Source organism: Cynoglossus semilaevis, chromosome 6 (assembly GCF_000523025.1).
Source record: "Cynoglossus semilaevis isolate Cse_v1.0 chromosome 6, Cse_v1.0, whole genome shotgun sequence".
NCBI classification, from domain to species: domain Eukaryota; kingdom Metazoa; phylum Chordata; class Actinopteri; order Pleuronectiformes; family Cynoglossidae; genus Cynoglossus; species Cynoglossus semilaevis.
This window is the reverse complement of record NC_024312.1, coordinates 1992834-2016781: the sequence shown is the minus strand read 5'-3', so window position 1 is coordinate 2016781 and position 23948 is coordinate 1992834. Positions and strand designations below refer to the sequence as shown.

The 23948-nt window shown below is 40.0% G+C and overlaps 5 protein-coding genes across 7 annotated transcripts in view; 1 reads left to right on the top strand and 4 right to left on the bottom strand.

The window, feature by feature from the left end:
* Positions 1-8095, bottom strand: part of nup93 (nucleoporin 93) — a 21471-nt gene extending 13376 nt beyond the window's left edge. For both annotated transcript variants that reach the window (XM_025056365.1, XM_008311139.3), the window contains exons 1-3: positions 7939-8095; positions 7047-7229; positions 6585-6702 (exon numbers count right to left, since the gene is read on the bottom strand). In XM_025056365.1, coding sequence (XP_024912133.1) covers positions 6585-6702; positions 7047-7225 — 297 coding nt within the window. In that variant the 5' untranslated portion in view covers positions 7226-7229; positions 7939-8095. The remainder of the gene's footprint in view (positions 1-6584; positions 6703-7046; positions 7230-7938) is intronic.
* A 1188-nt stretch (positions 8096-9283) lies between these two features.
* steep1 (STING1 ER exit protein 1) lies at positions 9284-10842 on the bottom strand. Its single transcript, XM_008311138.3, has one exon. The coding sequence runs from the start codon at positions 10659-10661 to the stop codon at positions 9984-9986; it is 678 nt and encodes a 225-aa protein (XP_008309360.1). The 5' UTR covers positions 10662-10842; the 3' UTR covers positions 9284-9983.
* A 630-nt stretch (positions 10843-11472) lies between these two features.
* Positions 11473-12648, bottom strand: mt2 (metallothionein 2). Its single transcript, XM_008311136.3, has 3 exons — positions 12490-12648; positions 12334-12399; positions 11473-11691 (listed from the first exon to the last, which is right to left on the bottom strand). Exons 1-3 carry the CDS (start codon positions 12512-12514, stop codon positions 11600-11602), a joined length of 183 nt encoding a protein of 60 aa, XP_008309358.1. The 5' UTR covers positions 12515-12648; the 3' UTR covers positions 11473-11599.
* A 2167-nt stretch (positions 12649-14815) lies between these two features.
* anapc13 (anaphase promoting complex subunit 13) lies at positions 14816-15954 on the bottom strand. Of its 2 annotated transcripts, XM_008311135.3 has the most exons (3): positions 15818-15954; positions 15577-15709; positions 14816-15385 (listed from the first exon to the last, which is right to left on the bottom strand). In XM_008311135.3, the coding sequence occupies exons 2-3, from the start codon at positions 15673-15675 to the stop codon at positions 15260-15262; spliced, it is 225 nt and encodes a 74-aa protein (XP_008309357.1). In that variant the 5' UTR covers positions 15676-15709; positions 15818-15954; the 3' UTR covers positions 14816-15259. The 2 variants fall into 2 exon arrangements, with proteins under 2 accessions (XP_008309357.1, XP_024912137.1); XM_025056369.1 differs by having other exon boundaries at positions 15577-15917.
* Positions 15955-18186: 2232 nt separating this feature from the next.
* rspry1 (ring finger and SPRY domain containing 1) overlaps positions 18187-23948 on the top strand; it is an 8881-nt gene continuing 3119 nt past the window's right edge. Inside the window, exons 1-12 of the mRNA XM_025056302.1 lie at positions 18187-18843; positions 19432-20045; positions 20523-20575; positions 21450-21562; positions 21953-22079; positions 22159-22217; positions 22353-22419; positions 22639-22770; positions 22849-22964; positions 23078-23221; positions 23335-23446; positions 23572-23674. Coding sequence (XP_024912070.1) covers positions 19651-20045; positions 20523-20575; positions 21450-21562; positions 21953-22079; positions 22159-22217; positions 22353-22419; positions 22639-22770; positions 22849-22964; positions 23078-23221; positions 23335-23446; positions 23572-23674 — 1421 coding nt within the window. The 5' untranslated portion in view covers positions 18187-18843; positions 19432-19650. The remainder of the gene's footprint in view (positions 18844-19431; positions 20046-20522; positions 20576-21449; positions 21563-21952; positions 22080-22158; positions 22218-22352; positions 22420-22638; positions 22771-22848; positions 22965-23077; positions 23222-23334; positions 23447-23571; positions 23675-23948) is intronic.

The window sequence follows — 23948 nt, the reverse complement described above, 5'->3', positions numbered from 1 at the left end:
CCTCCTCCTCTTCCTCCTGCGACCTGCCCGACGTTGCCTCCCCTCCTCCTTCTCTCCTCAGGAGAGGCTGACAATAGGTCTATATTTAAGCACTCTAACCATAGATGGAGCTCAGCGTGACGCTTGCTGGAGAGCTGCACTGGAAAGAAAGAGGAGAAGTCAAACAGTTGTGACGAGGAATCACAGTCTCCGGTCTTTTCCATCAGTGGGATAAATTGTTGTTGTCATGGTGGCGATTGATTGTAAATGGGATAGAGGGTAAATGAGATGGACGTCTTGGACTTCAGGCGTAAAAAAAAAAAAAAAAAAAAATCACTTACAGTGATACATCGGATGACTCTGCTGAGGAGTCGTCTCAGCATTTTTTTTTTTTCAAAAGAAAGAAAGAAACTATTTTTCATTGCTGTCGTTTTGTTGCCTGTTGCCAGCTGCACTCACAGTTGCCAGTGACTTTGCCTATACAACACTTCTGGTGCCAGAAAAAATTGTGGCCAAGAACCGAGGGCCAAAATTGCAATTTAACTCAAAATGCATGTAAATGACTTTGAATTTTAACAACAGATCATGTTTGGATTCATATTTTCCATGACTGGGTTCACAAAGAACTGTTAGATATGATCACGGCCCGAGTGTGTTTAATTTTTAAATTTTTTAAAATTTCAATGTCCGACAATGTCAGTAAATATCACGACTGCTCTGTTATATTTGATTAGCAGCAAATATCTGAATGCCTTGCCACGTAATTCAGTCTGAGACACTGTGTTCCCAACATTTCGCACTGAGAGTGAACAGAGCTGACGCTTCAGTTCCTACCTGACAGAAATAAACTCTAAAAGGAAATAGAAAAAAAAAAGTGTCAAATTCAAAAGGCTGTGGTGAAATGCTCAGAAAGAGATTTTTCTTTTTCTTTTTTGCACACGACAAATGAAAGATGACCACTCTCATTTATTCAGTGCTCGGCAAAAGGTAAGTGTACTGTATGGATTTGAATGTTCTGTTGCCCCACCCCTGTATTGTATATCCTCAGAGATCTGCAACCTACTATACACCCACAGAGACCAGAAGCTTCTTCAGGGGCAGAAGAGAAGCCAGCCAGAGGAAAAGTGGGAAAAAAATGCAAAAAATACATCAAAAATCGCAGAGATTTTGAACCAAAAAACCAAAGCTGTCTTTAAATTTTCAGTCAAATACAGCAACGTAACATGTAGAACAATCCACTGAAAAAAGAATCATTCACGTGTGGCTAGTTCTATGCTAACTTTGTATGATTTGCTGAATTTAAAATGTGCGCACTAACACGTACGAGTGTGTTCTTTTTCTGTCCCTCTGCACAAAGGCCGCCTTTCTCTTCACCTCGGTCATGACCGCCTCAAACCTTAGACCACTGCAATCATCACATGTACTGAAGGGAAATCGAGGAATCACATTTTTTGTTTTTGCTCTGGTGCTGATTAAACACTTGGTCTAGTCGAGATACAAAGTCTGGAGATATCCAAAGGCCACGTAAGGACACGGACCGCGAGCAGAATGAACGTAGCCAGCCTCGTTCTCCGTGCCAGCCATCATCAAAGAGCGGACGCCTGTCCTCGTTTGCCCACCGCCCGAGAGGGAGCGCCAGCGTATGTGTCTGTGTCCGAGAGAAACCCCACCCTTCGCTGTTTTGCGTATGTACATTACGCACGTTAACGCAAAGGTGTGTTCCATGCAGAAATGTCATGCACACGATATACATAAATATATATAAATATATATATATATTCACTTACAACCCATTCATTTATTCGACCTCATGTTTCAATAAAGTGGTGGAGACCCACAGGAGTGACACCGGCAGAGAAAAGGTTAAAAGCAGAAAGAAAGGTGAGGGAATAAAAAAAAAAAAAGTCTAACAGACAAAGCACATGCCTGTCTGTGTGTGTGTGTGAGAGAGAGAGAGATAGAGATAGAGGGAGAGACAGAGAGAGAGAGAGTGAGAAAGTGTAGGTGTGTACGCATGAGTGTGTGAGGGTTCATTTGTGTTAATATACACACACACACATATATATCTATATATATAGAGATATATATGCAAATATATATATACATATATATATAAATATATGACATACTCACTCATGCTGCCTGGCAGAAGGACAAAAGGGAATAGATATAAATAAAATACTCTGTGTTTCTTTTTTTTTCTTCAGTCTTTTGTCTGTACCCAGGTATGACAGCCTCTCTCTCTCTCTCTCTCTCTTCATACCTCTACGTCTCGGTGCCAGGGCTGAACCCGTGGCCGCCATGCCGGGGTGTGTTCCCTGTGCCTGGTGGAGCCGGCACGTTGGACCCTGTCTTGCAGCCTTCCCCCATCAGAGAGCCGGAAAAGCGACTCTCTCTCTCTCTCTCGCGCTCGCGTGAGTCGGGAACCGAGTGGAAATGCTACATCAAGACTCACTGGTGGTGGTTTTTATTGTCACAGGGCTGTACCAACCGAGCGCGCAGACGGGGGGGGGTGGGGGGAGAGAGCCACGGCTAGGTGCTATGGATTCATATAGAACACCAGGTCCTACCATCAGCTGACAACACCCCCCCTCCCTCTTCATCCCTCAGCTCTCCTCCTCATCCCTCCTTCACTTCATCCCAGCATCTCTGATGACCCACTGTCTCCTCCCTCCTTCTGTGCCTCCCTCCCCCCTCCCTCCTTCCTTCCTTCCTTCTTTCAGTTCCACTCTTTTTTTCTCTCCTTTCTTTTTTATACATCTATGCATCCTCACTCCCCCCTCTCTCCCTCCCTCCCCCCTCCCTCCCTGCTCTCCCTCAGCTCAATGCAATTATAGTAATGGATTTTTCCCCCCTTGGTTGATGGCTTCCGACATCCTGTCTTGAAATGAGGCTAATCATGCTCTTAAGGGTCATGTTTAGTTAATGAAGGGTTTAAGAGGCACATATGGGTGAGGGCGTGAGGAGGTGGGGGGGCGGGGAGAGGGGGAGGGCATTCCTACGTGCCGGCTGTCTGTCATTGTGAACATAAAGCAGGCGTGTCGATGCTCACACGTCCACTCATTCACAGACACACACACACACACACGTGCATGTCATAAAGCTGCATTCACACATACATGTATCTGTGTGTGTGTGAAGAATGAAGACGGCACAGGATCCCACGTGCAGCCCAATCTACGCTACACACGCTCATTCACAAGCACATGGAGACGCACGGTTCACGCCGGCGGCCGATGGCGCCCGTCTGACACAGAAACAGGGACAGACGTGCCGAGCAGTGGAGCCGTGTCAGGAGTCTTTGTCTACATCAGCAGATGCTGTGGACTCAGCCGACTGCATCCAGTCAACACGCCATCGCTGCTGAGGGATGTGTGTGTGTGTGTGTGTGTGTGTGTGTGTGTGACAGAAGACAGGAAGACAGGAAGAGGGATGTAAATGGAAGTTAGAAAAAAAGAAAAACTGAGGAAAGAAGAAGGTGAAGTTTAACAGAGAAGCAATTCTATTTTAAATCAGCACCTGATGGAGGGGGGACAAAGCCAAAGAGAGAGAGAGAGAGAGAAAGGTGGACCGGTGTAAAGTGAGACGAGGACACAGAGACAAAAAATAAAACTGCAGTCGGACGCCATTTTTCTTTTCTCCCAGCATCGCTCATCGCCTCCGACGTACAGTTTCCTTTTCTGGCCTTGTCTTCTTTGTGTCTGAATTCATTTCAATTCTAAGGTTTTTTTCTTGCGTGTGTTTTTCACAAACGTATAATCAAGTTTCGTCTGATTGCAGACGTGAACTCGGCGACGGCAGAGACGGACAACATCGCTAGGAGCTTCTATATTCAATCTGAGAGCGTCATGTGTGGTGATGAGCTAATGTATCCATGCACACATCAATTATAATAATTAGAAAAAAATCATTAAAAAAAAAATCATTATTATCAAGTTTATAAAGAGACAAATATGAAATATAAAACCAGCTGCAGAGGTTGGATTTTTAAAATGTATTTATCATTATAATTATTTATGCTTTTATTATTAGTATATACATTTGTACGTTTATATAGATTATGTATATTGTTATTTAGTAACAACATTGTAACCATATTACAATGGTTTATGTACATGAAATAAAACTATTCAAAATATTATGATCTACACTGACAAAAAAAAATACAATATTAAAATAAATCCAATGCTACTGTGAATGATATATTATAACATTGTATTATTATTATTATTAAATTAACTATTATGATTTGAGACAAAAGTGATTCATTTTTATGAATAATTATCTTCATGTAATAAAAATAAATATACATATAAAACATTAAAATAATTTTATAGGCTAAAGTCAATGTGCCAGTTTGACCTAATTTATAGCTAAATATTGAGGTATATTTAATGTTAAAATAATAATTATTAGACTTTACTAACAACAAACAGCGACTGACAAAATTTCACCTTTAAATATGCATTTCCTATTTTACAACAATATTCACTTTAGGGCCAAACTATTTTTATTCTCACAGTGAAAGCTAATCCTGACAGTGATTAGATTTTTTTAAAGATTTTTTTATTTCTTTGTTGCAGGCTCCATTTCCAGAGTTCTGGTGCAATTCAGACTCGAACAACGCAACAGTCTGGACTTGCCTGGACCGGTCTGGACTTGCCTGGACCGGCCTTTGATAAGTCAGTATTAAATTTCCTCACAAGGAAGATGTTGACGATGTTAAGAACATTCTGCAATGCAGACGAACAGACAACAGACAGGAGGCTGTGCTGGTCAGTGCTGGTGCTGGTCTTAATATAAAGCTGTAGCTGGAACTGAGAAAAAGGGCTTTAAAATGACAGCGTTGAAACAAAGGACCGAAGGAGACAGCGCCACCTGAAGGGAGCGGCTGAAAGGAGGAACACTGCAAAAGCCTTCTGATGACACTGACAGTTTTATTATATATATATTGGTCTGTTAGCAGTGAAAATATGGTATGACTAATTTTCCTGATCTGCTTGATTCTGGAAATCTCAAAAAAAACTGATGATTTTTTGGCTGAGTTTGGAACATGTGCCAGTTCCCGAAGGCCCTGACTTTAAGAAAAGCTTTGCTTTGACACCTGAGCATTAATGCTTTCCATGAATCGATACTGATAACACACTGTATCAATAGGTTGTGTTTTGTTGCTCATGAAAAACCCTCTAAACAAGACAGAACATAAGGGTGTAAGAAAATATCGATACACTGAAATGTCATGACGTTAATTCATTTTATTCTGCTTCTATTTCTTCTCTAACCATTAAAATATAGATCACTCTGATCTGATATGTGTTTGTGTGTTTACTACGCTGACAGTGCTCATAAAAAACCCTCTAAACAAGACAGAACATAAGGGTGTAAGAAAATATCGATACACTGAAATGTCATGACGTTAATTCATTTTATTCTGCTTCTATTTCTTCTCTAACCATTAAAATATAGCTCCATCTGCTCCAATGCTTGTTTGTGTGTTTACTACGCTGACAGTTTGCCTAGAAATGAAATAGAAAATTATCTCCAGCATTTGAAAAGACAACCGAAAAAGCAACATGTTCTTGCAGAGAAAGAAGCAGAAAACCTGACGGCAAAGTGGGTCATGCAGTCCTGCATCTGGAGCTGCCACTGTCTATACTGGCCTCTATACTAAGATCCGGGCTAATTTGCGTCCAGCCATACACACAGTACATGCACGTCAGTCACACACCAACGCTCCCGGTACTACGTGTCGGAGAGTGCAAATGAAGAAGTGTGTGTGCGCTTGTATTTGTGTGCATACGCTGGCGTGGGAGAGAGAAAAGGAGAGAGCGCTAAATGTAAAGACAACAATGTATGTATGTATGTATGTATGTATATATATGTATGTGTGTATATATATATATATATATATTAGGGATGTCCCATAATATCAGCTGACCCATATTAGCTTAATGATGTAACATAAACCTAAAAATAGTTTTGAAGTGAAGGTGAAAGTATTATTTGTATTGTACACAGTATTGTCATTGTGACACAGCACAAAAACTGCTCATGATGAAACACGTCCTCAGCCTTTAACCCAAATGGCTGCAAATATCGGTTGCTATCGGAATCAGAAATTAGGTGTTTGGACAAGGTCGTCAAATTTTCACGAAATTGACTTTTTCTTACAACCCCAAGGACGTCTGGCTGTGTAGAAAGATGCAATTTATCTCCACATGAACAACATGTAATAGAAACAACAGCAGCAAGGCTGCACTGTATTATATTCAAGGCTTATATTCATCCAAATCAAACAGGAAAAAAAGATCAAATGCTCCTCTTGTAAACTAATCAATCAATCAATCAAATAACGATCTCACCAAGGACAAAAAATTTGATTTAAGATGTCGAAATATCATGTGAAATTCAAAATACATTCTATAAACCAACTGACCCGTTTTTAAGATTCTTCTATATGAAAATATATCATTCAAAAGGCTGCCAAGCTACTGAGGCAAAAGAGCGGCACTCCTTCGACAGTTAAGGATTTGTTGCAGGCCAAAAATCAGACAAACTTCCGTGGGCTTCAGTAACCCAGAGCCATGCTTTGTCGGGATTCATACCTGTATGTCGGTGTCTTTAACGGGCTCTAGGGGCTCGAAAGTGGTGGCAGCGCTGAGAGTTTCCAAACGCTGAGAAATGTGAAAGATATCTAAACCTCTGGAACCGAGGAGGATTGACCTGCGGATGAGAGAAACCCATAATGACGATGAGGAAATGTGACAAAAGGATTTGACAATTCTCACAAAGAAAGACTGTTGTTGTCCTTTAAAACCACTAGAGGGAGCACGAGATTTAAAATACTGCTGATGTGCACTCTAGTGATTAACAAAAAAACCTTTGGTATAAATTTTGCACATTGAACTGAGTTGGATTTATGAAAATAGATTAAACTGAAGTTCACTAGAGTAGATCAGATGCCAAGAAATATTCAGGGTTAATAAATTTAAATTTAATTTGGGATACATAATTAAAATTTTGCAGCGGAAGCATGGTCTGATAGGAGCCAAAAATTGCATCCTTACGCTTTGACATCAGCAGCATCTTGTGATGTGCGAGTCAGGGTGCGGGATCGCAGCCTTTCTCCTGCCTGCTGAATCTCCTGCAGGTTCCTCTCCACATGTGGCAGTTCAGACACTGCTTCTGTCTCTGCAGCCAGCTGCTCCGCCTGCTGCAGCAGCTCCCCAAAGCCCTCGGCATCCATATCTCTGAAGACAGAAAGAGGGTTAGAGTTTATCAAAATGGATAAAACAATAAAAGATAACGACCACATCTATTCAAAGAACTAAAACATATTTTCCCATGATAGTATAGGCACTTTTGATCTAACACCAAGGTTCTTATATTTGTCTTTCAATTACGTTCCCCAGTTTTTGCCACAGAATATCACCAGCATCTGTGTGTCTTGCTCTCTTCTTCCTCTATTGTACACCTCATCCACTGTTACTCCTCCAAATAAATCTATAGTGTCTCCTGTCTGACAACTTCATTCTAACTTTAATTCCCTCAAATTTTAATCCCCAAACTGTTAACCAAACTACTGTAAAACAATATACAAGAAAATACAACACACATTTTGACAGCTGATGTGAACAGATTGACAGCTTCGACAAGCGTGTGGAGAAAAGTGACAGTAAATAGTACGCTAACCTTGGCTAGTAAGAATAGTTTAAAAACTATATTTACCAAAACAGTAAACATCGGTTTAAATACATTTTCTGGCTGTAAAAAATAAGACGCTTGATCTGACATTTCATTGTCTTTATCGCCGGTAACAATATACCTGCTTATTTTTGTATTTAAATGAATGGCGCTCTGCAGCTAGCCAGCATGCTAAAATGCTAACGTCTCACATGCGCGGAGTGAGTCAGTTTGAAGCCATTGTACGTTTAACGTAGTATCTTTGTATCTACATACCTGTGTTATAGGCCGGTGTTGTTGTGTTGTTTCTGTTTTACAAGCTGGGAATTAATTGGTATTCCGCGGTGTTGGGGTTTATTTGAAAGAGAAGCACAACATGCATCAAAAAAATGTCATTTGGCCCGGCACTCGCGGAGCCGACGCTGATTGGACGACACCATCTGGGTACCGGAAATTGTCCTTGCTCGTTGGTATTTACAGCGTAACCAAATTATAGGCACCAACTCTGCAGCGCAACTTGTTGGCCTGGAGTTTTCGAACAAATTGGTGGAAGTCTACGTGAATTTTTATTAAATCAATTTAATGAAAAGCATTTTTTTAAAATCCGTACCTTTATAATGGACTTAATTTTTTTAACGTAATTAAAATAGGTAATGGGGCATATAAAATATATTTGTGTTTTCACTGATAAATGAAAATCTATGCAATAATAACATTCAACAAACTCCAATCTTTTTTTGCCAATTTCTGGAGTTCATCTGTCAAAATCCTTTTACACCTTGACTAAGATAACACATTTCGTAACTCCTCTGGGGTCAAGGTTGTATGACCAACTTTACCAGAACAGGAACAGGTCAGTGAAACCTTAGATAATAGTAACTGGCGTTATCTGTGCAAACATGGTGACTGTGAGCAAACTAGGTCACAAATGTCTCTTTTAATTTTTGTTTTTCTAATTTTTTTTAATGAAATGTTGTAGAAAACAAGATTTACTGCATATAACAATGAACCAGTAGTTACTTGCTAATTGATTTATTGTCATTGACTATAAGCTATAGCATACAGTATAACAATAGAGAAAAGAAGTGACAGAAAATTGCTAAACTTATCTTATTACTTTTGCCCACAGGAGTTTGCCCAATGAAATGTTGTGCACAGCATGGATTTCATGGTTTAGTTGCCCAGATCTCATTTGTATTTGTTGGTGTGTAGACAGAATTATGTTATTGTCAGAGAGGTATGTAGAAAACACTGACTTGTTTCGCAGTCTTTCTTCAGCCTCATGAATCCACTCACTGTTGGTAGTTTGAATGTAAGCCAAGGATCTCAATCACTGGCTTTGTGTAATCCGTTGCTTGGTGTCCTGTCATGTGCAGTACAAACAGCTCAGAGCTGTTTATTTATTCAGTAAATAAAGAGAACAGTCAATAATGAAAGGGAGAAAACAGATAATTTTTAGTTAAAGTTTGAGACTTCTCTTTGATTATTAAAATTGGAATCCTTTGAATTTGAGTGATTTTTTTTATTTTTGTGCTGAAGTTATAGAAGTCCTGTGATTTTTAGAAAATAATGCATTTTCACAAAGACGTTTTCTTTGTTGGTTAAACAAGCAAAGGAGACATTTTTTAATAGCGAAAAATAGTTTATTCTGTGTCAAACTTTTGCAGAAAGCATAAAAAACACAAAGAATTCTCTTCCAAAGATCACCATCTTACCAAAACTCACAACATTGTTTTCAACATCACATGTCCCCAGAAATATAGATATTTACAACCTTCAGTCTGTCATTTTGTGCTCTATGCGCTGTTCTGAGTCACTGTACAGTGAGTACGCTAACACTCCATAACAAACATTTGTTAGGTGGTCTATAAAACTATAACTAGAGAATCCCTATATGTGACTGTTAAATCCAATCATCTGAATGGATCTGTTGACTTTACTGAACCTGTAATTTAAATGTTTAAGTGATGGGAGAACATCAGGGAACTTATAATAATAAACAACATAACAGGGTCGGAGGAGTTTCTATAGCAATTTTGCTAAATATTTATAATCATAATAATAGTAATCACAAAAGACAGTTTAAAGCAAACACAGTCCAGTCCGGTGCTCACGAGGAATCAGTCTCTGAGAGTTCAACTCCTGATTTACACCAAAAAAATAAACTGTTCCGATGAAGTAAATGCTTCAGAGTTTGGTTTAAACCGAACCGACAAAGTGAATTATAACAACCTAAAGAAGCAGTATCTGGGAAACAGTACAATACACCTATGTCTGTGCTCCCTGCATGTGACTAGATCACTCGACATGAAATGGGCTCTCTATTTAAACTGGTTGTCAATAAGTGTCCCCTTCATCTTTGCCTTCTTGGCCTCCAGCTCAGCCAACTCCTGCAGCCTCCTCTTGCTCATGCCCTTCCTCTCCAACTGCTTCTCGATCACTTTGGCGTTCTGGGCGTAGGAGTCGGCCACCTCCCGGGCCTCTATCTCCTCCTCCTCCTCGTCTATGGTGGACACCGTGACGGAGCTGAACTTGCCCATGTCCTTTGTCCTCTTGGTCATCATCACACGGACTTTCTTGGGAGCCTCTGGCGGCTTCTGACTGTACACACTGGTGTTGCCGAAGCCCTGTCCGAACTTGACCACAGCTCCGTCCACGATAAACGTGGCCGGGCTGTTTTTGTCCTGATGGTGGTAGAACAGAAACAGTCCACACTTTCCACATTTCTTGCGGTGTTGCTTCTCGATGCCATCAGGTCTCTTGATGTATGTGTTCTCGTCCACGTCCACGTTGCAGAATTTATGGGCATGTTTGGCCGCGTCGATTACCCTGGCCTTGTCCCTGGGCCTCATGGGTAGTTTCTCCAGTTGACAGTCCAGCACCAGAACCATCTGGCCGCACAAACAGTAATAGACGTGAAGAGGCTTCTCACCGTCATCGTACTCTTCTCTGTCTCTGGTGTCTGAACACACCACACTCCTGGACACGACTTTCGGCATTTCGCGTATTTAAGTTTGTCTACGATATAATGTTGTACGCTGAAAGCTCCTAACTAAAGCCACATAACGATGAAAACACAATCTTACTGATTCTGTTCGACGGAAACGCAAAAACAACGCCACACTTCCTGTGTACGTCTCCGTCACTGTTCCGGCGACGTGTCTTTGTTTCCGCGTTACGGAATAGTTCCGGCTAGTCTGCGAGCCTTAAAAAAAACGAAAAAAGGATTTAAATTCAAACTCTACGTCTCAAAATATAACCTGTAATATTTCTCAACATTTAAAAAAACTACACAAATATTTACATAAAACATGGTTCTGTTTTATAATAATCAGAAATGGCGAAATGAAAGTTTTCCCTAAGATCAGTATTTTAAAGACTTACAAAAGGAAGTTTACTTTAGGAGGGAAGATGTTTTTAAATGCAGGGGTAAAATTTAATTTCAAATTTTGTTCTACTAGACTTTACTTCGAAGTCGAATATTTAGCATTAATTTCTAGGTTTTATTTATTTTTTATTTTTTTTGCCAAGTACATTTATACACAGAATTTGATATTGGTGTATTACTAGATACAAAGCTTTATACACTTATCCAGCCTTTTAGTATTCAGACCAAGTATGAACACTTGATCTAAGCACCAATCACAAAAAGGGGAGGCAATTGCCGCCTCAGCCTGTTTATACTACCATTGATTTGCCCCAATTTAGATTACACTTGACCAAAAATAGTCAGGCCAGGATCCCTAACACACAACACAATGACCTTGAGTTCACCACTACCATACAGTACAGTTATGTAAAACACCAGACTAGGTATCAGTAACATCTTTAATAGTGGAAAGAAGTACAAAATACAACATAATCTTAGACATTATACAGTTAATTTGGACTAGTCTAGTTCATTGTTGGCGGCCCCGCTGGGCTGAGTCTGCCCTCCTCACTGACAGCAGCTGGTGTCACATGTCTTCCCTTTGCAGACGCAGCCAGAGGCACATTTGCTGCATCCAGATGGGCAGCAAGAGCAGCAGCCTGTAACAAGGTCAAAATGTTGTTTTAGTTCATCAGTAAGTGCAGGGGAAACTGGCAAAACACACCTCAGACACATTTGTTTACATCATAACTACAATGCATTTTCATTGTATGGCACTTTTTTTTTTTGGCACTCACATCTACTTTGGTGCAAATGATTATACAATTATGATACATGTAACAGCTAATGACTCATTTACTATCTAAAAATGAATACTACATTTCTTAGCATAAATGATCTTAATATGAATTTTGAATTGTAGCCATAAAGCCATTTTGGAATTAAATATTTCTGCAAATGCTCATCTTGGAGATGTAGCCTCCTCTACCCAAATTTATTTTGAGTATTTTAAATTTCTATTTTACATTAAAACAAAAACTTCTTTAGCACACCTGTATTTACTTGTGTGCAGAATAAAAATTGACCTTTTGGTGTTAATTGGTCATCAAGGTGGAGCATGTATTTTAAATGCGTCTAAATTTGATTCAATCAAGCCACTTACAGCCATTTGTCCCTTTCCTAACACACGAAAAACCGAACATTGAAAAGAAACTGCGATAAAATTTGTCGTGTTTCTACTGCCTCAAGGTTCATTTAACCGAGAGATTATCCTACACATTAAAAAAATGAATATAACTTACTCTTTTTGCAGGATTTGCAGGAGCAGTTAGTGCAGGTGCATGATTCTGCGCAGCTGCAGGTTCCAGCTACAAACACATACAAATGTAAGTCAATCAACTCAGCAGTAAAAAATAAAATAAAATTTGTTCAGACACGATGACAAAGGGAATACTCACTCTTGGAGCATTCGCAGGGATCCATCTCTGATCAGATCAGGTCAACTTCGTCTTCTTCCAGATAGTAATCAGCTGTGATGTCTCTCTCAGATGAGTGAATGTTGTGTTTCAACAGCTTGACATGCGGCTCTTTTATAGCAGCGCAGAGGACAACAGTGCCGTGTGCACAACATTCGGTCACGCTGCACGCCTGCACGTAGTTCATGATTACAATGGAGTTTGTGCACACGATCTCCCTCCACCACAGTGTGGAGCTGTGCGAAAATTCTCAGGGTAAAAGAACAAATATTGTCGTCTGAAAGTTACATAAGAGCCCCTGATGGCCCCCGCCCCACAAAGTACCACCAGTTTTATCCCCGAGATAATGAAGCCATGCCAGGATAAATGATGTGTTTACACGAAGAAAAACACCATTATATAAGAGAGACGCATGTTTATACTGTTGACTTTTTAATTAAAAACAAGATTATTATTATTATTGAATATAGAATGAATAGATCGATCCAGACAAAAAACAATTTGATAATTTTTGCCTAGCTATTAATCACGTATCATAATTTATTATACATAATGTAATATAGTACACATACTATATGTTTGCAAATTGTTTTGTACCAAATCTGTATTTGGTACAATATTTATACTTTTTTACAATATTAAAAATAATATCACACTTTAAACTTTAAATTATAATCAAACAAAAATAAACGTGTGACATGTTCTTTTAATATATATCATGTGTCACAATGTTGAGAACTGCCATACGTCATACTTGATGTATAAAAAGTACATGTTCTCTTTTCCATTTTTTAAAACTTTTTTGACTGTCGCTCTAATCTAATCTGACCGTTATTATTTGATTATAAGAAAATAAGACAAACAGTTTACATCTAGAAACCGAAATTATAGTTTAACATTTTAATCACGCGGTGATGTTTTGGTCCTCGTCATTGTGAGTGTGTGTGAGGTGGGGAAATGCCAAGGGGGGGCTATACACACGACACTGTCTGTTGTTCTTCCCGCGCTGCCGCCTGAAACTCTGCACCCGACACCGCACAGAATAAACAGAAGACTTTTGTAATGGTGCCTTCACGGACCGTGTGCAAATACATTCCTGTGCGGTGTGCAGATTGGCACTGCACATCATTTTGTGTAATCTTTTATATATATCGAAACATTCCGTATAAAAACACACCGTTGTGTAATCTTTTATATATATCGAAACACTCCGTATAAAAACACACCGAATGTAATAACCGAATGTTATTGTTCATTGAGATATTTCTGTCCAGTTAAATATGTATGTACACTGTATTTAAGGCGACGTTAAATACAGTGTTGGTTTTAATAAAGTGGCGACAACTATTTTAATTGTTGTTTTAAAGTCCATCAAAACACTGTACTGTTTATGTGTCGGGTTTAACGTTACTGGTTCAAAATGCATTTTAATATTCATATAACTCCATAAATGTTCCTTTAAATAAAGAAAATAAAAGTGGAAGATTATTTAGAACCTTGAAGGCAGCACCTAGTTTATGCACTCGTTACTTTTCTGTGACGCCGTTTCTCCACGTTCTCTAGTCATTGTGATGGTAAATGTCACGAGTCGCTGAGTCATTGTGGAAAGAAATACATGTGCAAAATCAATAGTGTAACAGGTGAAAAGTATATTTGGAGGATGTGTCATTACACAATCATTTATCGTTGTTTTTTATTAATAAGTGAATAATTTTTTAAAGGTGCTATACTGTATATGTGTAAGTTTTAACGTTTTAAGTATGTATTTTTGATTCCGTCCCGTTTTTTTTCTTATTTTTTTTTTAAATCAGACTTTTAATTGGGCATTGTTTCCTTTCTGTAGTAATTCGGATACTTGACGTCACAAATTTAACCTATTATCAAATTAAACCTGCATGGTATTTATAGACAAGCTATTTATAGTAACCAACTCTAGAGGGAGACATTCGCACATTTTTGTGTGTATACAACTCACATATACAAACAGATTTTTGTTTATAAATGGCATTTTAAACATACTTTGTGGTTTGGAAATAAAATAACATGTTATGGTACAGGTTTTTATATTTATACATTAACCCTTACTATAAAATTATTTTGATAACTGATCATTTTGTTAAATATTTTAGTTTTTAATACAGGAATAATTAACAAAGGTTCCCAAAGTCTCAGTATTTCCCACTTCAGCATATGGCAAGCAAAGTGACTTGGTAGCTGGTAGCGATGGTGCAGTTCTTGCTATGGCAAGCAAAGTGACTTGGTAGCTGCTAGGGGTGGTGCAGTTCTAGCAAGAAACGTTCTGAACTCACACACAATAAACAAAAACATTTTACTACAACTACAGACAATATTTCACACTGTTGGATCATTTTGGTGGGTCATAAAGACACCCTTCAGCCCACATTGATTATGTCTGGAAGATCATGGGAAAGTCCGCAAATAAACAGTGAAAATGACTGACATTTTCAACATTCAAAACTTCTCCAAGATGTTTCAAGAGAGGACAAAACAAAGAGAACAATGTTGTGATTGTTCCAGGACCACACAGAGAGAGAGAGAGAGACGGCAAAATGAGATGTTTAACATGGGCTGCACTTGAAGTGTTCAAGAGCACTGACCAGAAATACAGTGTGTGTGATGTAAAATCAGACAAGGAGCACTTCGTTTCACATCTGTCTGGTTTTAAAGCAGACACTGGAGCGTATAAATAAAGTGGATTTTTCAGGAAGAAAAAAAAAATCAGTCTGTGCATTCAGCTGCCACTGCTCGGTGTGTTTTCGTGAAGACTCTGCAAGGCGAGGTCAGTCCACTTCATCTCCTGTTCTTTCACAGATTCTGTCGAGCCTCCATTGTCCTGCTCTGCCTCTGGCAGTTCGCTCTGACAGAGAATAAGAACAAGTTGTCGTGATAAGTTCTGCACTACAAAGGACTTAATTACAGTATTTACGAATATCAGGTAAACTGCAGCCAAGTGTTGATTGAAACTATATAACATCCGACTCAGAGATCTAGCAGAATACTGTTTAATATATTTGAAACGGCATTTATTTAATGCAAACCGTAATGTACCAGAGGGATGGTGACATCGTCATACGGCAGTTTGTCTTCTCTCCAAGCATCATCGGTGAGGTCCAGGACTCTCCCGTCTCTCTGAATTTCACTGTCCATTCTGCGATGCGCTATCTCGTTAGCTTCAGGCTAACTGCACCAACAACAGTGTTAGAAATTCGAGAAGGCCTTCAACGTCCGTCAAAAACGACACTAACGGAAGTTACCAAGACAGAAACAAGTTAACGGCATGAAAAATTACCTGTTAATTGACAACAGCAACTGAGTTACGACTTGTTTAAATGACTGAAAGTTGTAAAAGTCGCGGAAGTTGAACGTAAACAGTGAAGCTGGCGCTTGGTGATGACGTAGTCGTTGTTGTCACCGGGTTGTAGGACTAAATTGTCTTTTTACGGATGTATTTAGACAATTGCCGGTTGATTTTAAAAGTCTAAAGTTAATCACTGGATCTTAAACATAAACGATTATGATGCTGATTAAGAACAAAACATTTTTTGTAAATTATTGGGACTCTGGACACAAATAAAGCTACAGGGAGCAACAAGTTGAAATATTTGTGAATTATCCTCAACCAGAACTAAAGGGTGTTTCCCATAAGTTAGTAAATAATTATGTCAGGTAGTTTTACACGTTATATATGCAGTCTGTGTATACATATAGTATGATATTCTGATATATACTATTTTTGTGAAATTCCACACTGTACAAGACCATGGATACAATGATACAAATTCTTTATGTATTGCATAGCTGCAATTTTTTTTATTATAAATAGAATAAGGCACCATCTGAACGACCAAGAAGAGAAAAATCACATGAAGCCAGGACAGGTACATGTGATAACATGTAAGGAAGTCCTTAACATGAAAGGTTTTTTTTTGTAATCGATACTGATGATGTCACCAAATTTAGACAGTAGCCAAGATGTGCAAAAATTCAAGGGGAAAATTTGTGGGGCAGACTCATGCAAAAAAGGTATTAATTATGGGTTTTATCTGCTCGTAATTATCTCAATCAACTAACCAATCAAACAATCAGCTGACTGGGAGGCTGACCAGCACTAAACCAGCACTGAGCCATGCCAAAAGGTTTGAGGCACCAAAGCAGTGTAACAGATGTAAATTTGTTTCACCATATTTAAAAGAAATCACAGAACAACTGTGCAACTGAACAACTGATTCAAATCCCAGCTGACGTGATGTCCGGCTCCCAAAAGACGGGAGCAAAAACCAGCAAAACTCCGGAAAAGGTGGACTCTCAAAAGCAGCAGAAAAAAAAGAAAGGAAATTCTGGAAACCCGGTATTCACCTTCACCCCAAAGGTCCTTGAACTAGAATTGAAACCGAGACGCATGAATCCCTTGTACAAGACCAGTAATGGCACCTACGGCCTTTACACCACCACCTTCGAGGGTGGGCGCCGCGTTTACTATCCCAAAACAGACAGATTTTCAGAGCATCTGAGGACGATAGGTATGCATCGTAACACGTCCTTCGTCACATCCATGAAGAAGAGCAGAGTGTGTGACACCACTTTGCAGCATACACTATTGATGGAGGATAGTTAGACTGCTCAACAGAGAGCCATGTTTTCAATTCAGTGTATTTACAACTAGTGAACACAGTGAAAGTGTCTAAATTTAAATTTTGTGACATAGGAATAGAATGTTTATGATGGATAAAGGCTAACGTCAAGCAACGAGATGAAGAGACTTTGCGGAAGAACAGGTCAAGGCATGTGAGCATTCTCTTGTTTCACAGCATAGTATGGTTTAATCACGTGCCTGAATTTCAGTTTGAATACTGTGAGCAATGCTTTCTCAAGGTGCAATTCAGTTGCCCAACGTCTCAGTTAAGCTGATCTGAAAAGTTGTTCAAACATGATCTTCTAGTGTTGACATAATGGGCAAGGTTGGATCACATTCTGGAATGTAGACCTACATCCTACTGTTAGTACTTCATGCTCACCTGTAATTCCTTGTGCAGTAGAATTGTGATTTTCAAGAAGATCATGGGAAAAAAAGCATCCACATTAAATAGTTTATAGTGCAAACATGGACTAGTCCATGATTCTAATGTTTAAATACTTTACAAAATGACCAGTCTAGGACTTCACTGGTTCACTGGTTCACTGATTCACTGGTTCGATCCTCAGTCTTCATACATCGACTCTTTATCTGTGCGTTGATTTTCTTGAGCTTATCCAGTTTCCTCCTGCACTCTAAAAAATATGCAGGATAAGGTAAAGTGGACACTCTAACACGACCACATATAAACAAATATAAACAAATGTTGAATGCTGAAAAACCTTCTGGTGTGCACAAATGTACATAATGTAATGTATAAAACATATGTGATATCTTTCTGTACAGTGCTCTTTGTCCAAAGTTTTATTTTCACTTTCAGAAATGTGTTGTCATAATAAAGTTTGAATCTTAACAAGAATTTGAGCTGTAGATGTGTGTTGCTGCAGCAGCATTTTTTTTATATATAAACCTGTGAAAATCACACAGTGCTCAGTGTTGAGGATATGACATTGAACTGGACACTGAATAATTTCAATGCTGAACTTGGAATAAGTCGAATGAAATGGGGTTATAACCTGCAGCTGCTTTCATCTTCAAAGCCTTTACATCATGAGATGTATAACACAAATGGACCAGCACTTGTTGCTGTGAGGTGAAACTAGAAGTCACGTGTCATTTTACACCACAACATTAAAAGAAAATGAATGTGTGGATGTGAAAAAGACAACACAAGCACTATATATATATATATTCACTTTGACATGGTACAGATAGCCAAAATTAGACCAAAAGTTTTGTATTATTAAAAACGTGTTTTCCTGCCCCAGTGTCGCCTACTCCTCCTCCTCCTCTTCCTCCTCCTCCCTCGCCAGCTTCCACCTCCTCACATACAGCTGATGATGAACCAGCCTTTTAACATTAGCTGCCAGCGCTACGGAACAAAGCTAACGCCTAGCGTCATAAAATCTGTACGTGAGAGGACTTGTTAGCTCACTCGTCATGTGACTGATCCGCTGTGTAGGTTTTGATCACATCTTTATTTTTTATTTTTTGGGTAGTTTCAGGTCCCCTTTTCTCTGGCGTAGTCACGTTACTAGCTGTCTTGCCTTGTTTGACAGCGGAGTCAGAGTAGTGATCAGCTAACAGCTAGCAATAGCCGGTTGGCGGCTACCGTACAGCGTGGCTAACCACACAGGTTCCAATTTAACTAAAGAACCGCAGGTCCTTCTTTAAGGGTTAATGTAAGTATATATCATTTTTACATTTTTTTGATTATTATATAGAAGTGTTGGACTGTGATTCTAGGCAAGAGCAATGGAATTGTGTAGTGTTAACTAGCTGGGTGGCTAACACAACTCATAGGCTAGGAAAGCTATTGTTTGTCAACAGTAATGAAGTTTTTACGCCCTTTTTCTGATAGTGGTAAATAACTGCCAATTTGGGATGGATCTCAAATAAATAATAGATGTGTGGCTTAAACCAGATACAGGTAGTATACAATGTTTTGAAATTTCGCGTATTTATTTAAAAAAACTTGATGTTTTTTTTTGTTGCCTTTTGGCCGGTTTTCATGTCAGAAAACTATTTTAAATGTCACCATTTAGCATATCAAATAAAGATCGTCACTAAGACTTAAACTTATATTGTGTACATGTGGAGCAACCTTCTCATTTCATCTTTACTTTTTTTTTTCTTTATTTCTCTCCATGTATTAGCTCAGTCTGGTAAAGCCTAAATCCTGTCCACATTTGTGAGGCAGATTATAATCTTAAAAATGAAAATACTAGCCATGATTAATGTAATTGCCTTTTTCTCTTTCGCTTTCACAGCTGCCTGTGCTCAGATCAAGAGCGGGACATCAAGCCGGTGTTGTTTATGATGATCAGACCATATCCTGGTGCAGTGTTTGAAGCCCCGTGGTCCATTTAACCTGCCATATTGTATTACACACTGTCTTTTCATCTGCTTGGAAACACTATGATAATTTACAGTAACCCCACCTTGCCCACTAGGGCAACAGTCCTCAAAAAGCAATTTCTCCAGATGATATGATAGTAGCCGCCTGGATCACTTACTGTGCCTGTAGGAGTTTTGGAAGAGTTCTGCTCTTCCTTTCCACCACAGACTCCCCCCATTCAGTCTGGAAGACCTTTGTCTGCGTGGTCTCTGGCAGTGGAACCATGGGTAACAGTTGTGTGTGCCGGGACGACAGTGACGTAGATGACCACCATGGGTCGACCAGAGCCACTCGAGGACAAGTGAGACGAGGGGACCACGGCACAGGACTGGGCGTTGAAGCCGGCGAGCCGCGAAGCAGTCGTCCGAGGGACCCGGTCAGACCCCCTCGCCGTGGTCGTGGGCCACATGAGCCTCGGAGAAAGAAACAGAACGTGGATGGTTTAGTGCTGGACACACTGGCTGTGATCAGGACACTTGTAGACAAGTAAGACCCGTAATGTCTCAGAGAAAACTAGAAACTGAAATACTATCTGTAGACAATTAAAGGACAGGAATAGGTTTTTTTAAAAATAGAATTATTTTTCATTATTTTTGTTAAAATACATTTGGAATGATATTATACACTATTGTCCAAAAAGCTGACCCTGCCTTCGCGTTCTGGTTAGTAAAATGAAAACTATGTTCAGCCTGGGGGCACGTCAGGACGTGACAACACCCCCGCCATCCAGTTAATTAGACATATAGGCAAGTCCTGACCTCACAGTGGGGGAGACCTCAGTCGTAAACACAATAACAAAATCCCAAAGGCCTACTGACTTGTTTATATTATCTCAGATGCAACAGTCATAACAGGACTGTAAGCATTTCAGCCATTAGCACAAACCACATACACAACAGAGCCAGTATAAATGAAGAGCAGTCGTATGTACCATGTACTCAGCTGTTTTCTCCTTTCTTTCAGTGACCAAGAGCCTCCTTACTCCATGATCACTCTTCATGAAATGGCAGAGACTGGTAAGACTCTGAAACACATCTCTATTGCTGTCAATGCCCGAATGAGATGAAAATGTTTTGTTTTTTTGCCAGGGATGTAAGATGCTGCTGCTTCACTTCTCCTGTCTCAGCATTTTTTATAGCACTGTCACTGCTTTAGCTTCAAGCTATATTCTACGTGAGAAAAATGCTTGGTCATAGCAGGCATCATGTGTCGTCCACAATGTCAAACCTAGGAGACTGAGACAGTAATGGACCGTATTTCTTTTCTTTTTTTGTTAGCGGCGTATGATTAAGCTCAGCTGATGTTGCTGTCTCTGTGGTTGATCTGTTGTGCATCTGAATATGATTCTCTTGCACTTTATTTGAAAGGTTTTGGGTGTATGATTGATTGGTTTTCACCCTCGGCGCCCCCCTCTGTTGTGTTTGAGGCTCTTGTGGAGCAGTGTTTTGCGTCTCATCTGTAGCCGAGCTCTGTGTTAGGTGGCAGACACTGTACCCTGAAGGCAGCAAAGCAGTGAGTCAAGTCAGACAGCGCAGCCACTTTCTGTTTGATGTGTTTGTGCTACCTGCTCTGTTACATTATTCAAGAGCCTGTTGGCTTTCATAGGTGATAGGGTTAGTGAGTGTGTCTGTTACTGAGTCACTTAATGGACAGGAAATGAGTCTTTTTGCAGTTGTGCAGCGTCTGATCTTCAGGATGCAGTCGACGGCCTCAGGCAGACGTCTTTGTCTCTCCTGGTTTCAGCCTGATTTATGAACCTAATATATTACTTTAACAAAGCTTCACAATTTCAAACATCCCCACTAGGGGGACTAAACTAGGGACAAATGGAGCTTCTTCTTCTTCTTTTTTCATTTTTTGCAATGCAGATAAACTTTATTTCTGTCATAGATGATGGTTGGCTAGAGGTTGTCCAGTCCCTCATTCGAGTGATTCCATTGGACGATCCACTGGGCCCAGCAGTGATCACCCTTCTGTTAGATGAGTGCCCACTGCCAACTAAGGTACGTTTTTTTATAATCTGTTTGTGTTAAGAAAAAAATTTATATATTAAATATATAGAATTCTTTCTATATGTGAAAGGATTATATGTGGTTTAGAGTGATAAAAATGTGACAGACAGATGAGTTTGGCAAAGGGAATACGTCCTCTATGTGGGTTAGAGTGATAAAAATGTGACAGACTGATGTGTTTGGCAAAGGGAATACGTCCTCCCGTCCTTCCCGTCCTCCACAGACCGTAGAAAAGCAGTGTGTTTATCTGACATTGACTCTGTGACTCAGCCAGACGTTTCGCTCTTATCTCCTGCACATGTTTGGATGTTTTTTATCTTCTTATCTGCTTTTATTCTCCTACTCCTCCCTTTGACTAATTACATTTGATCCTGTCTTCAGGACGCTCTGCAGAAACTCTCCGACATGCTGAGTCTGAGTTCAAGCGTGGCGAAGCAGGACGCTCTGAACCCTGCGAAACACAGAAACACCACTGCTGTCCTGGGATGTCTGGCAGAGAAACTGGCTGGTACACAGGAGCTGTTTTCTCTCTGAGTCTAAATGTCCTACAGTTGTGGTTCTGCTCTCTAACTCCTTCTGTTTTCCAGGACCAGCCAGTATTGGACTGTTGAGCCCAGGAACTCTGGAGTATCTTCTAGAAAGCCTGGTGAGCAAACAGTCAAACCCAACAATGTCGATGAGATTTTTTTTTAAAAAGAGTCAAGACAAGCTGACGTTTGTTTGATCTTAACTGCTTCTATACTATAGTTTAAATGTGTCTCTCGTGTAAATCTTTCTTCAGAGTTCTGAGTCCCACCCCACAGTCATGCTGTTTGCTCTCATCGCTTTGGAGAAGTTCTCTCAGACGAGTAAGTCCACACACACAGGTGTTCTGTGACTTGTTTCCATTGAACGTCACATTCGTTGTCTCTGTCTTCTCTGTGTCAAAGCTGTGTTGAAGTTTTCAGCGTTAGTCTTATCCACCTGAGTCGTACTGTATCGTGTCCTTCATCTTCAGTTCAAAGTCAGTCACGTTCTTATCTGTGGTTTGTCCACACTTTTAAAATCCATTGACTTCTCTCTCGTAGGTGAGAACAAACTGACGGTGTCTGAATCCTGTATCAGTAATCGACTCGCTGCCCTGGAGGCGTGGGCGGACCATTCCGACTACCTGAAGAGACAGGTCGGATTCTGTTCGCAGTGGAGCCTCGACAATTTATGTGAGTAGCATCAGTGGTTCTGTTGTCATGTTTGTTTGTTTACAAAGTGCTAATTGTTGTCCTGCCGTCCCGTCTCAGTCCTTAAAGACGGTCGTCAGTTCACCTACGAAAAGGTCAACCTCACTAACGTCAACGCCATGCTCAACAGCAATGATGTCAGCGAGTACCTCAAGATTTCCCCCACCGGTCTGGAGGTCAGTCTGTGTTTTTGGCTCAGATTAGTCAGCGTTGTGGCAGCAGTTCACTCCCCCCCCCCCCCCCACTGTAAATATAATTGATCTTTATCTTTTTCTGCTGCTGTTACCAGGCTCGATGTGACGCCTCGTCCTTCGAGAGCGTTCGCTGTACCTTCTGCGTGGATTCAGGCGTGTGGTACTACGAGGTGACGGTCATCACGTCAGGAGTGATGCAGATTGGATGGGCCACCAAGGACAGCAAGTTCCTCAATCATGTAACACTTCACACTTTTATCTTTGTCGATTCTGCTTCCTTCTTTTTTTTCTCACTGCCAACTCATGTTTGTGTGTATCTGTGTGTGTGTATCTGTGTGTGTGTGTGTTCCAGGAGGGTTATGGAATAGGTGATGATGAGTACTCGTGTGCGTACGATGGCTGCAGGCAGCTCATCTGGTACAACGCTCGCAGTAAACCTCACTCTCACCCCTGCTGGAAGGAGGGTATGAACTACGTCCTTTCTTCATTATGAACTCATAGGAAAAACATGGCGTTAAAGTCAACGCAGGTCAAAAAATGTTTACAGACGGACCCTGCAACCAAACTTAATTTAAAACGCATCTTTCAGGCGATGCCATTGGCTTCCTGTTGGACCTCAGCAAGAAGCAGATGATCTTTTATCTGAATGGACACCAGCTGCCCCCAGAGAAACAGGTCTTCTCCTCCGCCACGTAAGTCCAGTCCAGTACGCCGTAAATGACGACGTTCACGGTTTGAACTAAGGTTTCTAGGAATATATAGAAAACATATAGATAATAAACATGTACCTAGAATAAAATGTAATAGATATCACAAGTATATATACAGTGCATGAAGTGTAAGTGTGAATTTTAAATGTGCTAGACAGAATCAAACATTTAACAATGAAATCAGAATATTGCAAAAAATGTTGCACATATTGAAACTTTATTTTGTCCTTTCTCTCTTTACCCCCCCCCGCCCCCT

What these genes read in the sequence shown, in the direction of transcription:
- mt2 (XM_008311136.3), bottom strand. Translation starts at nt 12,514, where the DNA reads ATGGATCCCTGCGAATGCTCCAAGA. An exon ending in TCCCTGCGAATGCTCCAAGA is followed by an intron (nt 12,400 to 12,489) that starts GTGAGTATTCCC and finishes ATGTGTTTGTAG; the next exon opens with CTGGAACCTGCAGCTGCGCA. An exon ending in CTGCAAATCCTGCAAAAAGA is followed by an intron (nt 11,692 to 12,333) that starts GTAAGTTATATT and finishes ACCTTGTTACAG; the next exon opens with GCTGCTGCTCTTGCTGCCCA.
- steep1 (XM_008311138.3), bottom strand. Translation starts at nt 10,661, where the DNA reads ATGCCGAAAGTCGTGTCCAGGAGTGTGGTGTGTTCAGACACCAGAGAC.
- anapc13 (XM_008311135.3), bottom strand. Translation starts at nt 15,675, where the DNA reads ATGGACAGTGAAATTCAGAGAGACGGGAGAGTCCTGGACCTCACCGAT. An exon ending in ACGATGTCACCATCCCTCTG is followed by an intron (nt 15,386 to 15,576) that starts GTACATTACGGT and finishes ATTCTCTGTCAG; the next exon opens with AGCGAACTGCCAGAGGCAGA.